This window comes from Colius striatus, chromosome Z (genome assembly GCF_028858725.1).
Source record: "Colius striatus isolate bColStr4 chromosome Z, bColStr4.1.hap1, whole genome shotgun sequence".
Classification (NCBI taxonomy): Eukaryota; Metazoa; Chordata; class Aves; order Coliiformes; family Coliidae; genus Colius; species Colius striatus.
In genome coordinates this window covers 1846273-1860486 of record NC_084790.1, presented here as the reverse complement: position 1 = coordinate 1860486, position 14214 = coordinate 1846273, and the positions used below count along the sequence as shown (strand labels likewise).

The 14214-nt window shown below is 47.2% G+C and overlaps 1 protein-coding gene across 9 annotated transcripts in view; it reads right to left on the bottom strand.

Annotated features, from left to right (window-relative positions):
* LOC104557622 (protein TANC2) overlaps window positions 1-14214 on the bottom strand; it is a 306816-nt gene that overhangs the window by 100498 nt on the left and 192104 nt on the right. For all 9 annotated transcript variants that reach the window (XM_062018045.1, XM_062018041.1, XM_062018049.1 and 6 more), the window contains one exon: window positions 169-432. In XM_062018045.1, the coding sequence (XP_061874029.1) occupies window positions 169-432 (264 nt within the window). The remainder of the gene's footprint in view (window positions 1-168; window positions 433-14214) is intronic.

The following is a 14214-nucleotide window of genomic DNA, read 5'->3' as shown; positions in this document are numbered from 1 at the left end:
GTTGTGGCCCAAGGGCAGGACCCAGCCCTTGGTGTCATTGAAACTCATGGCACTGACCTTGGCCCAGCCATGCAGCCTGTGTGGATCTCTCCATTTTACTTGCACTTAAAGCTTTGGAATAGCAGAAATAGCAATGATGTCTTAGAAAGGCACAAAACATTGGCTTACCTGCTACTGAATTTGGCCGTGGCATAAGGTAAAGAGGAATCGACTGCACTGACTGAGACAAGACTGTCTCCAGGTTCCTCTCTGGGATTTTGTTGAGGCTGTAGGTAGAGGCTGTCATGTTCTCATCCACACGGTACAAGCAGGAGTCCATGCTGGATTTCTGGGACTGCCAAGGTTTCAGGTTTCCTCCAGATCCATGCTCTTTACTGCTCTCCCCTCCGTATTTAGTGCGTTCCACATTTTCAGAGTAGCTTGTCAAGGTAGCTTAAAGGAAGAAAGGATAAACAAAGTGAGGAACAAAGACAAGAATGGCTTGCAAATACACTGCTGTACCATGAGCTGTGCAATGCAAGAGCCAAAACTGATGCTCATCAGATTTTTCCACATTCACATAAATCAGAGATTATGGAATTGCATGGGATCACAGAATGGTGGGGTTGGAAGGGACCTTTAGGGCTCATCCAGTCCAATCCCCCTGCAGAAGCAGCTCCCACCTAGATCAGGGAGCACAGGAACGTGTCCAGGTGGGGCTTGAAGACCTTCAAGGAAGGAGCCTCCACACCCTCCCTGAGCAGCCTGGGCCAGGGCTCCCTCACCCCAACACTCAAACAGTTTGGCCTTGTGTTTCAATGGAGCTGTTTGTGTTGCAGCTTCATCCCATCACCCCTTGTCCTCTCACTGGATATAACAGACAAAAAGTGCTGCCCCAACCTCCTGACACCCACCAGTGAGATCTTGGTCACTAGGAACGAGCTCCCCCCTCAGTCTCCTCTTGTCCAGCCTGAGCAGCCCCAGGGCCCACAGCCTTTCCTCAGCAGGAACATGCTCCAGTGCCCTGAGCATCTTGCTGGCCCTGTGCTGGCCTCTCTGCAGCACTTCCCTGTCCCTCTGCAGCTGGGGAGCCCACAACTGGCCCCAGGACTCCAGATGAGGCCTCAGCACATGTGGCAGAGCAGAGCAAAGGGGAGCAGAAGCTCCCTGGCCCTGCTGCTGGATCCACACTCTGCTGGATGCCCCCAGGCTGCCATTGGCTTCTTGCCCACCAGGCCACGTTGCTGCTCATGGGCAGTTGATTCTCCCCCAGCAGTGCCAGGTCTGTCTCCTGGAGCTGCTCTCCAGCAGCTCACCCCCAGCCTGTGCTGCTGCAGGGGCTTGTTCCTCCCCAGCTGCAGGACTCTGCCCTTGCCCTTGGTGACCCTCAGCAGGTTCCTCTGTGCCCAGCTCTGCAGCTGGTTGAGATCTGGCTGCCTGGCAGCACATTTACCGATCATGCATTTACTCTCATGATGCTGTTTCTGCTTACTACTTCTATAAAATACCCCATTCAGGCTCTAACCTTTTGGTTCCTGCTGTTAAAAGCCAGTTGTAATTGCATCCTGCATTGCATTTCAATATGCAATTCCAGACAGTGCAGAAGTTATTGAGAGGAAAACCCATGTTATCAGTGCTCCTCACATCTTTTCATTTACATCACAGTTACCACCTGTGCAGAAGTTTGTAACCTTGTCATGTGTGGCCCTGAAAAGCTGTAGCCATGGAAAGCCTCCACATGACTTGAATGAACAAATGGCTCCCATGGATTCCTTTGGTCCAGAAATCCAACTCAACATCTCATTTGATTGGCAGCATGTTTTTACAGTCCACACATTCTCCCTTACATTATCTCATTTGACACATCAGGATTGTTGCTATATTGACTTTCACACTGGGAAGTGGCAATACCATACTGATCCACACCATCTCCCCAGTGATATTCTCTTGTGGATACTGATGCAGTTATTCCCTGGCTGTAACACCCTTAAGGCTGCTGACTTTTTGTCTTCAGCCTCCCACATATTCCTTCAAGGTCATAAGCAAACCTTTTAGTCATTGAGAGAACTTCCCAACACCCATATCAGCTTATCTGAGCAGATCAAACTTGATCATCACTTGAGGGAAGTGGAGGGAAAGCAGAGAAGAAGAAAAAGGGGGGAAAAATAGAAGAGACCACTAACTAGAGCTCTCTATTTTCTGATTGCCCCAACCACACACATTTCCACTGCTATTCAAATCCCTGAAATTCAACTCAACCCTGGATGTTCTGAAACTCCAGACATGCCCTGTGCTTGTAGATCTACTTGCTAAATCCACTGAAATCCCTCATTTTCACTGAGCTGTGGTAAATACCTCTCCCAGTCCAAATTCTCTGCTAATTTCTGTGCCATCTGTCCCTGGACACAACGTGGATCTCTCTCTTTGTGGGCGTGGGGGTGGTTGTTTTTTAGCTTTTAGGCTAAAGGTTTTTCTGTGACAAGTTTTAAGAGTAAGCAGCCTAGAAAATAAGTTTTAGCCAAAGAACACCTAAAGGAAGATGTAGTTTAATGGCAAATAGATAAGAGTTGTCTACTTTAATGCATCCAGAAGCAGAGAACTACCTATTTTAGCCAGCTGTTTATATGTTGAGTACAGGAATAATCTCACTGCCTAACATCAGGCATTCAATTTTAACTCTCTGAAATACCCACATAGACTTCATAAAGTATGAAAGTGGGGACACACAAAGCCAAGGGCTGTGGAGGGTTCTCCTTATCGAGGTACTGTGCAGGCTGATGGACTATCCCTAATGCAAAACCCACAAACTTCAATGACCAAGGACTAAGCTGGCAGAATTACGTGTTAAATGACATTTTAAGAAGAACCAGAATTAACTGCTTCCATCTGAACTCACAAAGTGATCATTAAAAACATCCAGGACTTGTAGTTCTTACTGTCCCTGACCCTCACCCATCCCAACAAACCCCATCAGCTTCCAACAAACCCCATCAGCTTCCACCTTTACCCCTATTTCTGTAGTTCTTTTTTTCAGTATGGGGTTTCTTGCCAATGTAGTGGGATCAATATCTTTCTATCTCATCAAGTGTTCCAAAATCTAGCTGTTTGTAACATATTTTGAACACACACAACTGCTAAGAACTGGTATTTGTTTGTTGGCATCCAAACAGAAGTTTCCTGTCAGGCAAACACATTTCTACTTTAGCATTGGAAAATAAGATAGAAACAAGAAACAGATGTTCACATTTCTCTTGCTCCCTTAAATTAATAGTGAGAAATATGTTTGAAATTGCTTTCTAGAAAATATCCATTTCAAGGCTGGGGCTGCAGTACTGGATGTACTGTATTGCCTACTGGCAACAAAAAAAACCCCTAACCCATTGATCCATTAAAATCCACTCATTTAAAAAACCTATCTCAGTATATGTCTAATTAATCTTTGCAGAAATACATCAGCAGCTGTAATCAGTCATCTCCCAATACATCAAGCTGTGGAAACCCAAAATAACTACGTGTCAAAATAAGTTTTCTCTAAATGAAGCTACAACAACAGCAACAAAAGAGCGAATAAATGATGCTGGCCTCTTCTCTAATCGTCTATTTGTGTTCATTTTAAACATAATTTTCACTGTTTTACACTAAAGTTATTTTATGTGCAAACTCTTCATTGAATCAGGTATTTAGGATTGTTCCCTGTGGATTAATTTACCTTCTGAACAGCTCTGGATGATATAAGTACTGCTACGCAGGCTGGAAGCAATTGCTCTGTGGGCTTAAATCTCTTCTATGAGCTATTTTCAACCAAACCAGTTTTGTTTTTATTTAAAAGGCTAAAGTGTAAAGTTAGCTATGAGCCAGCAACAGGAATGGATGTGCAAAGTACATTTCCTGATGGAACCAAAGCTTCCCATCAGCATGACCCAGAGAGTTGCTCATAAATTACCCCCTCACGAGCAGCACTTGAGGAAGTAACATCTAATTTCAGAGAAATCATATTATCTGCAGCCACTAAGGTTGATGCAGCATGACATTCAAGGGCTGAGAAGTTGGTAACGCTCGTATACAAAGATTTGGTCAGCCCTGAAGTGGTCAAGCAGTTGGACTAGATCACGGAATCATTAAGGTTGGAAAGACCTCTAAGATCAAGTTCAACCACTCCCCTCACACTGCCAGGCCCATCACTAAACTAACCCCTGGCCCTCTGTGCCTCAGCCCCATGGCTTTGGGATCCCTCCAGGGCTGGGCACTCCCTGGGCAGCCTGGCACAGGGGCTGACACCCCTCTGAAGGAACCAGCTCTGCCTCAGCTCCAACCTCACCCTCTCCTGGGGCAGCTTGAGGCTGTTTCTTCTCGTCCTGTTGCTTGTGACTTGGGGGCAAAGATGGTCACTGCTCCCCTCAGCCTCCTGGCAGGGAGCTGCACAGAGGGCTCCTGGCTCCCCTCAGCCTCCTCCAGCCTCATTCCCTCAGCTGCTCCTCATCAGATTTGTTCTCCAGCCCCTTCCCCAGCTTCTTTGCCCATCTCCAGCCCCTCAGTGTCCCTGTGGCAGGGAGTGAGGAGCCCAGCACTGAGCACAGCCCTGGAGCTGCAGCATCCCCAGAGCCCAGCACAGGGGACAATCCCTGCCCTGCTCCTGCTGCCACCCCACTGCTGAGCCCAGCCAGGATGCCCTTGGCCTTCTTGCCCCCCTGGGCATGCTGCTGCCTCCTGTTCAGCCCCCCCAGGCCCTTTCCCTCCAGCAGTTTCCAGCCCCTCTGCCCCAGCCTGGAGCTGCCTGGGCTGGGGGAGGTTCAACCTCATCCCATTGCCCTCAGCCCACGGCTCCAGCCTGGCCAGGGCCCTCAAGCAGAACTATACACCTGCCCAGCTCGGTGTCATAGATGATCACTGTAGGTCTATTCTGTTCCACTCCTTGGGCAGAAAGATCTTCACCTCAGTCCCCAATAAGATCAAGTCCATAAACACCCACAACCAGAAGGAAATCTGCAAAGTAACATTAGTTCTGCCACATTCCTACCCTAAACTTTCCAGAGCTGCAGAGGGTATTCTAGGACAGGATCTGTGCTCCCGTGGTTGGGGTGTGTGAGTACATCTCCCTGTGATCTCCTGTGCTGGCTCTGGCAGGGGATTAACGGTGCTTTACAGCAATAATCTCTTTACAGGGTTGCATGGGGAATGAAGGCCCATCCCCGGGATGAATCTTATTTGCAGTCACAACAGGACTCCTGTTACATCATTAATATAACTAAACCATCTCTACATGTGAAAAAATATTCTGGGCCTTAATTCAGATGCAGAGAAGCCCAATGAAGTGGGCAACAGCAGATACAAACTACCATGATGACATCGTTGAACACAGCATCAAGGAGATGTCTGTACACATATCATACAGGAGAACATCAGAATATCAGATTATACTAAAAACTGACTCTCAAGATTCCTTCTGATATTACTGCTTTGGTTAGACTGAACAGCCAAGCCACATAAGTGTTCTGTGTTCAGTTTGAAATGCCTTTGCTCTGTAATTCACAACGATGGCTCTGGCTAACCCGTCTGTGGCCTGCAGAAACTTGCTGATTGATTTACAGGCTTGAATAATGAAAAGTACCCACAGACCCTGGTTAAACATTACATTGCTTGAATTTGTATCTGCTAAAAGTGTGCAGGAGCAGTCATGGACTCAGCTTAACCTACAGGTGAGAAACTTGGTGTACACTTCCAGGGGTTTGCAGGATGAGAGGTGGCACAGATTTGGGAGGAGAGGCTCATCCTGAGGGGATTCACAGCATCCATGCCACTGGAAACTGGAAAATGGTCATGGAACTCTCACACTGAATTCACACTTTCTTACTTAATATATTAAAAAAAGGAAAGAAATGGTCCTTCAGCCATAGCCAGAAAATTTCTTACAGGTCTTGTGGACTCCTCCTTGTACCATGAGGGTGGTGAGACACAGGTTGCCCAGAGGAGCTGTGGATGTTCCATCACTGGGACTGCTCAAAGCCAGACTGGATGGGGCTTTGAGCAGCTTGATCTAGTAAAAGATGTGCCTGCCTATGGCAGGGAGGTGTTGGAACTAGATGATCTTTAAAAGGTCCCTTGCAACTCAAACCATGGTATAATTCTGTGGTTTTTAAACACAAGGATACCTAATCAATCACAAGCTCAAAAATCCCCCAGGTAGCGTGCTCTAAATTGGTGAGAGCTGAAACTCATGACCTCAAATCCATCAAAGAGCAGGAATTTTTCCCCGAAGTCATCTGCTGAGAGGCAGATCTTTCAACCCTGAATCTCTCAGACAATACCCAGCGCAACAGGTTACGTGACGCGACACGTTAAGCTGAGGGTGCCACGACAAGAACTTGCTGGTGTGCACAAAGGCTGCAGAGATGCCATGAGAGAACACACGTTTATGTGAAGCTCTTTTCACCCCTGAATCCAGCACACAACCCTGGTGAGAAGAAGCAGCAGAGCATGGCAGTGCCTGGGCCCTGCTACATGGCTGCGACCGCACAGACCATGGCATGTGCAGAAGAGACGTCGCTGTCTCGTGGAGGAAAGAGGAGGTTTATTGGAGGGGACACAGGGGCAGCCATGTGAGTTACACACTGAACATGCAAAAGCTGACAGCTGTGCAGAAATACCTGAGGTTCTCTACAGCACTACAGCAATACCGTATGTATATAAATATAGATGTGTGTGTGTACCTAATTATATATGCATTTATATGTATCTCCAGTCTCAGCTGGCACACAGTCTCACACTATTTGATGTGAACACACAATTTGAGGCACCTAAAACATCTAAGTGCTGTAGAACACATTCATGAATGACACTGTGGAAGGACCTTTGGGCAACACATGGAAAATCATCCTCAGTGTGAGGGTGAGGGAGCACTGGCAGGGGCTGCCCAGATGGGCTGTGGAGGCTCCTTGTCTGGAGCCATTCCAACCCAGCTGGATGAGTTCCTGTGTGCCCTGCTCTAGGTGGTGCTGCTCTGGCAGGGGGGCTGCACTGGATGAGCTCTGCAAGTCCCTTCCAGACCTTGAGATGCTGTGACTTTGTGGGTGTGAGCCTGGATTTCCAGGGATGGGCATGTTCATGGTAACTACTGTAGGCTTTAATGCCCTTCTTGCCCTGGTTATCACAGAATCACTGAGTGGTGGGGTTGTGAGTGGTAGGAAAAGGGGCAATGGGGACAAGCTGCAACAGAAGAGGTTCCAAAGCAACACAAGGGAGAATTTGTTCCCTGTTGAGGTGAGGGAGCACTGGCAGGGGCTGCCCAGATGGGCTGTGGAGGCTCCTTCTCTCGGGAAAATCAATACCCAGCTGGATGAGTTCCTGTGTGCCCTGCTCTAGGTGGTGCTGCTCTGGCAGGGGAGTTGCACTGGATGAGCTTTCCAGGTCTCTTCCAGCCCTTAAGACTCTGTGATTCTGTGATGTAGGCTGCTTGCTGCTCCTTTGCAGGCCCCTCCACAGCCTTTGCCAAGGATATGCCAGTTCTCTTCCCACAAGGTTTCACCACCTCCCTTTAACAGCATTGCCTGCATCAACTTGGAGCAGCACAGCCTGGGCATCTCTGAAGACATGTGGACTTGGATGCCCGCAGGATATACACTCCAGATGCTGGAGGCATTTTACAATCCTACTTTGCTTTATTGTTCAAGATTCACATCTGCATTTTCCTTGGGAGAGCAGCTCATCCAAGACAGCACCATCCACGTCACTGCAGCCAGTGTTACACTTTCACCCTTGTCACAGAGTTTCATGGATTGACAGGATAGCACACATTATTTCTCATTGAGTTGCAAGCTGCCCTATGTCCTGGAGCTTGAGGCTTTCAAATCTACTTGGCTTGAGTTAAACACACGAGGGGATTTTTACCATCCAATCCAATTCTCCTTGAGGCAGAGATCGTGCCTGGAAAACATCAACCTTTATCTTCACCTTTCAGATGGGACTGCAGGAGAAAGCACTTTTCTATGGTTACCACTTGATGAAGACCCCACAGCTGTAACATTAATTATAAGTAATCAGACTTATAATGTAGGAAAGAGGGATTTTGATGCTTTCAAGAAACAACTGCAGCAAAGCAGCAAGCTTCACACTTTGCACTGAAAGAGGCACCAAAACACCCATCTGCAGGTGAACCTCATTTCACTCATCTCCAGTAACATGCCACAACACAACCTGCCTCATCACATTAGAGATGTCCCAGCTAACATGGATGAGTTGGCAAGGAGTAAAACCAATTTTGTTGCCCTAATCTTCATAGACCTTCATAAACTCAGACATAGAGGTTATCACTAAATACAGCCCTGTTGCCCCAGACCACTCCAGGGAGCTCAGACGCCAAAGAGGAAAAGTGAGCAGGCAGAAAGCATAAGCCCAAACCTTTCCCAAGAGAAGGGACAGGCACATGATTCTTTGCTGGACACCATCAGTCAGTGAGTTTAGAGTTTCTCCACGTAAAAAAACTATGCAAACCACTCTTAAAGTCTGCTCTGCTCAAGGCTTGAGGTCCAAATCCACACCACTCTTTGTATGTTTAACTTCCCCTACAACACTGTTCTCAAATCATTGGCTTAACTCATATAAACAGTCCTGTAAAAAGACAGAGATTCAACAGGTAAACCTATTTGTGTTTCAAGCCTCGAGGCACTGTAAATCATGGTAAGCACACCACACATTTTGAAACCTAATGAAAAATACCTTCACAGTAGTAGCTGACCCTGTTTTCCTTCTGTTCTGAATTCCCTGCTGCACTGGCTGACAGGAGGGATGAAGGATGGTATGAATGCCTTGAAGGGCTTGTACCTGTGTGCTACTCATGACTAGAAATGTAGGGCCTGGGTAAGATTGCATTTCAAGAGAGTGAGGCACTCCCGAGATCAGAGCACAACTCACTACAAACACCTTGTGCCTGAGACAAAAGAGATCAGCAAAGCTTTCCTTATAAACTTCACTGCAGATACAAGGGAATGAATGTTCTGAAGCACGGTCCACTCTTGTAAACGTGAAAGAAATCCCTTTCAAATCTGAGAGGCAGCGATCTTGATGCTTGATTTTACCAAAGCATCATCAAAAACTCTCCCTCACGCTCCTAAACACTGTTATTTAAACACACCCTCCTTACAGAATCCCACTTGCACATGTGGTTACTCCACCTCTGTGACAGTGATGCACTAAAACCATAGACAAGGTCTTACCAAACTCAGGCTCTTTCCCCAGCCCAACCTGAGCTTGTGTGCTGTGCCTCCCCCTCAACAAACCTGTACCTCACCACTTCAAATCACAGCCATTTCAACTGTGAAGATGTTAAAACTGCAGAAGAAATGCACATCCACATCCCCACAACCCTACAGCAACTCCCATCACCTTCTCAATTCGGTGCCCTCTTTGTCTCATGCACCTTTTACCACTTTGGAGGATTATTTCTGCCTGTCTCATCAGCATCAGGTCACTTTGTTTCCTTTCTTAACAAAGACAATTTTTCTTCTTCTATTTTTTTAAGCCCACCACACTGTTGAAACTGGTTTTAAGACTGAAAGAAGCCAGCAGAGCAGAGGCATGTGAGGGGGTGGCTGCACAAACAGGAAGAATGTTACTTGTGCATTTCTTTTTGGGTGACTTTAGTTCATGGAGAGGCTTTTCATAATCATGAAGGTTAAAATCTTGCTGCTCTTCAACTACAAGCTCAGAGGCTCATCTAATCTCACGCCATCAACAGCTAAAACTTATTACAGCGTCCAAAATAACACTGTGGGAGTTGCCAACACTGAATTTTCCTGTAGCTGCCTTCTGATCTGTCTTTCCAGTTCCTTCTTTCTTTCAATTTTTCAATCTATTTTATTTCCATCTATCAGGCTGGACCATAAACAAATGTCACAGTTTGAGCACAACATCTGGCCCAGGCTGCCCAGGGAGGGTGTGGAGGCTCCTTCCTCGGAGGGCATCAAGACCCACCTGGACACGTTCCTGTGTGACCTGATCTAGGTGGGAGCTGCTTCTGCAGGGGGGTTGCACTGGATGAGCTCTAAAGGTCCCTTCCAACCCTCCCATTCTATGATTCCATGATTCTATGGTCTGCTCTGTGCTGCTTCCTTCAGCTTTAAACCCTTTTCTTTCTCCTTTTTTGCCCTCCCAGTAATGTAACAAACACCTATAGCTGATCTAACCAGTATTTAAGCACCTAGATTTTGATGTCAAAGCCAAGCCTTGATGCCTTGATGCTTAACAGGGGGAAGGCAGGACTGTTGTTTCATGACTTCATGGTTTCTCACCCTTGACATCACCCATGAATCATGTCACACGTGTGTGCACGTGTTTGCTTTCTGCTTAATTTGTCCTCTTAATGAAATGGAGAAAGAATTTAATCAGATGGTGTCCTTTTATACTTTGTGTGGTTGGGATTCTGTGACCCACACCCTTCCCCCCTACTAATTTTTGCTCAAGAGCTGATGAGACACCTGATATAAATCACCTCCCATTTCACCTCCTCAACTGTCAGCCCCTGTCACCTGCAATATGCAGATGTATTAGTGAACAAAAGCTCGTTATTCATCAAACAGGAGACATTTTTCAGGGAGTTCCTCCTCTGGGGAATGAGCCCAAATGGAATCTGGCTGGATTTAAGGAAAAGAAGCTCTGTAATTCTTAGAAATCTAATTCATTATTAACAGAGCATTTTGTAACACTGATGAGAATGTCAAAATCCAAATGCTTCGAGCAGTTAAGATCACCAAAATATTTAACCTGAGTTAAATTTATCTTGATGTGCCTTTTGAGCTGCTCTTTGTTGCTGTCTCAAAGCAGTTACACTTGCAAACAAGTCTCTCTTGTTTTATTGTCAGCAGCAGCTCTTCTGCTTAGCCTGCACTCCAGATGAATTGATTAACAAACCTATTTTTAACCCATCAATCTGGAGAAAGCAGCAGCAACTGATAAAAGCTCGGGAGGCAAAGAGTGAAAAACAGTAAAGAAATAAAGAATGTGAATAAAGCTACATGCCAGGGAAATCCAGGAGGGGTTGGAGGCTATTTACATGGTGTTCTTCATGGTAAAGATCCACAAAATTGTGAGGGCAACTGGTGTACACAATAGAATCACAGAATCACAGCATGGTGGGGCTTGGAAGGGAGCTTTAGAGCTCGTCCAGTGCAACCTCCTGCAGAAGCAGCTCCCACCTAGATCAGGGAGCACAGGAACGTGTCCAGGTGGAGCTTGAAGAGCTCCAAGGAAGGAGCCTCCACACCCACCCTGGGCAGCCTGGGCCAGGGCTCCCTCACCCCAACACTCAAACAGTTTGGCCTTGTGTTTCAATGGAGCTGTTTGTGTTCCAGCTTCATCCCATCACCCCTTGGATACAACAGTAAAAAGTGCTGCCCCAACCTCCTGACACCCACCAGTGAGATCTTGGTCACTAGGAATGAGCTCCCCCCTCAGTCTCCTCTTGTCCAGCCTGAGCAGCCCCAGGGCCCACAGCCTTTCCTCAGCAGGAACATGCTCCAGTGCCCTGAGCATCTTGCTGGCCCTGTGCTGGCCTCTCTGCAGCACTTCCCTGTCCCTCTGCAGCTGGGGAGCCCACAACTGGCCCCAGGACTCCAGATGAGGCCTCAGCACATGTGGCAGAGCAGAGCAAAGGGGAGCAGAAGCTCCCTGGCCCTGCTGCTGGATCCACACTCTGCTGGATGCCCCCAGGCTGCCATTGGCTTCTTGCCCACGAGCCCACGTTGCTGCTCATGGGCAGTTGATTCTCCCCCAGCAGTGCCAGGTCTGTCTCCTGGAGCTGCTCTCCAGCAGCTCACCCCAGCCTGTGCTGCTGCAGGGGCTTGTTCCTCCCCAGCTGCAGGACTCTGCCCTTGCCCTTGCTGACCCTCAGCAGGTTCCTCTGTGCCCAACTCTGCAGCTGGTTGAGATCTGGCTGCCTGGCAGCACAGCCTCTGGGCAATCAGCCAGTGCTCCCAGTTTGGTGCCAGCAGGGCACTTGCTGAGGGTCCCTCTGTGCCCTCACCCAGGTCAATGATGAAGATGTTGAGCAAGACTGGCCCCAGAACCCATCCCTGTGCAACTCCACTGGCCACAGGCCTCCGGCTCCACTCTGTGCCATTGATCACCCCCCTCTGGGCTCTGTCATTGAGCAGCTCTGCATCCACCTCACCTCCACTCATCCAGCCACACTGCCTGAGCTTTCTGATGAGGGTGTTGTGGGAGACAGTGTCCAAAGCCTTGCTGAAGCCAAGGCAGATGCCATCCACTGCTCTCCCCTCATCTACCCACTCAGATCTGATATCAGAGCTGTCTACGCCACTGAAGTGGTGCAAAAGGATTTACACAGCTCCCTGCTTTCCCTTTAAGCTGCTCTTAACATCTTACCTATTACCCTGCCCAAGATGATGCATGCCCCTATCAAGAAGCAGGGAACACAGTGGAAGATCATCACAGGACTCTACATTAAGTCAAAACGTGGCCCCACTTCATGTCAGAGTAAATTGCAGCAGTTTCCTAAGAAGATTCAACACAGAAGTCTCTTAATCCCCTTGGGAGACTGCTGCTAAATGACATAAAGTGCTGCTTGAACATCTCAAGCACTCGGGTCAGTTTTATACTCTGCCAAGAAACGCTTCATTTTGCAGCCTTGCAAAGATTTCTTGCATCTTGCTGCATTCAAGTAGCAAAACTTTACAGTCCCACTTCTGTGGGGATGTCAAGCACGAAGTTCCCTCAGAGCAGCACGTGATTGCTTTGAGCAGTTTTTCTTTTCAGTAGCAGACTTTGAACCTTAACAGTTGGATGATTTTACATGGCCAGAGCCAAAATAATCCTGGAAGCTATTCAGAGGTTAAAGTCAGGGCAGCATTTTCACCAGCCATTCTGTTTTACATGGAAAAGATTTAGTGGCTTCCAGGAGAAAGGGCTGACTTGCTCCTATCTCTCTTCTTGGCTCACCTCTTCTCTCCTCCTCCCCATTCCCCCACTTCTTTTCCTTTACAAGTGTCTAAATTTGAAGATCTGCACCTTGTAAGGTTTGTGTTCCCCTTTCAACATCAGGAAACTCAATTTCCCTTTACTGTAGAGGATCTAAAAGCTCTTCAGTCCAAGTGATGCATTTATTAAAGTCATCAGGAAGCATGAAATAGCTCCTGTGCCACACAGATTAAAGATATGACACGCTTGTTCTCTCATAATTGAAACGATGCAAGAGGTGGCAGACAAATGGAGTAAGTCCAAATCAGCAGAGAAAACTCAACTGGTTACCATTTGGTCTTTGCATCCAGATTAGAACACCAAAATGCCCACTTGATATGCTTTAGTGGATAGTTAAGCACTTAATGCAATTAATTCAGAGTCTGAAGAGCCACAGTGTGATTCGACTCTGACAAACGAATGCTGTATCTAGCAACAGATGTATGTAAGGAGAGTTCAACATATATAAAACCACCTTATGCTAAGCAAAACCACATGGAGAGAAAGGAAGTGTTTATCCCTAACGATGTAAAGACCAATTTCCCACCTTGATGAACTGTTTTCTGCCCTTTGCCAAGTATTTTCCATTAACCTGGGATACACACACTAAAGTCTCTGTGCTTTTCAACCAGGAAACTTAGTGGTGATGCAACGGTGGTGAGATTTGGAGGTGGTGCCTGCTGCAGCTCAGGACTGAGAGGTGGCAAAGCACAAGAGATCTTCCTCAAAACTGGGACTTTGATCAAGACGAGTTAAGAAATGTATCAGAGTTGCCTGTGATAAGAATATACCTTCATGTAGTTCATGAACTAGTGGTTTAAATCACTTCTTTGAGGGGGAGGACCTTTCAAAGTTGTCACCCCCACAGCTCCTGTCACAAGGGGAGGGCAATGAACAAATCACATGTCCATTGCTGTGGGGAAACAGCCTCCCCTTGCTCCAGAACACTTGCAGAAGATGGAGGAGGTAGAGAAAAACAAGACTTAGCAGAAAACCTCCCCATTTCTTTCACTGCTGTCAAGCCTGTCTGCAAAAGAGTGTTTTCCCCCCAGTTTGTTACAGCTGTTCAGCTTCTAGCAAATGCCAGAGTAAGAAGGTGTTGAAAATGCTATTGTCAAAATAAAGGGGGGAGAAGGAAACAAAGGGAGAAAAAGGCTCTTGGTTTCCTTTGACTGCAAACACGAGCAGAGGAAAGCCAGAAGTGCTTCCCCTACTCCACACAAACCTATTTCTACACAGCTTTTCCACCTGGGATACATTAATGTAGCC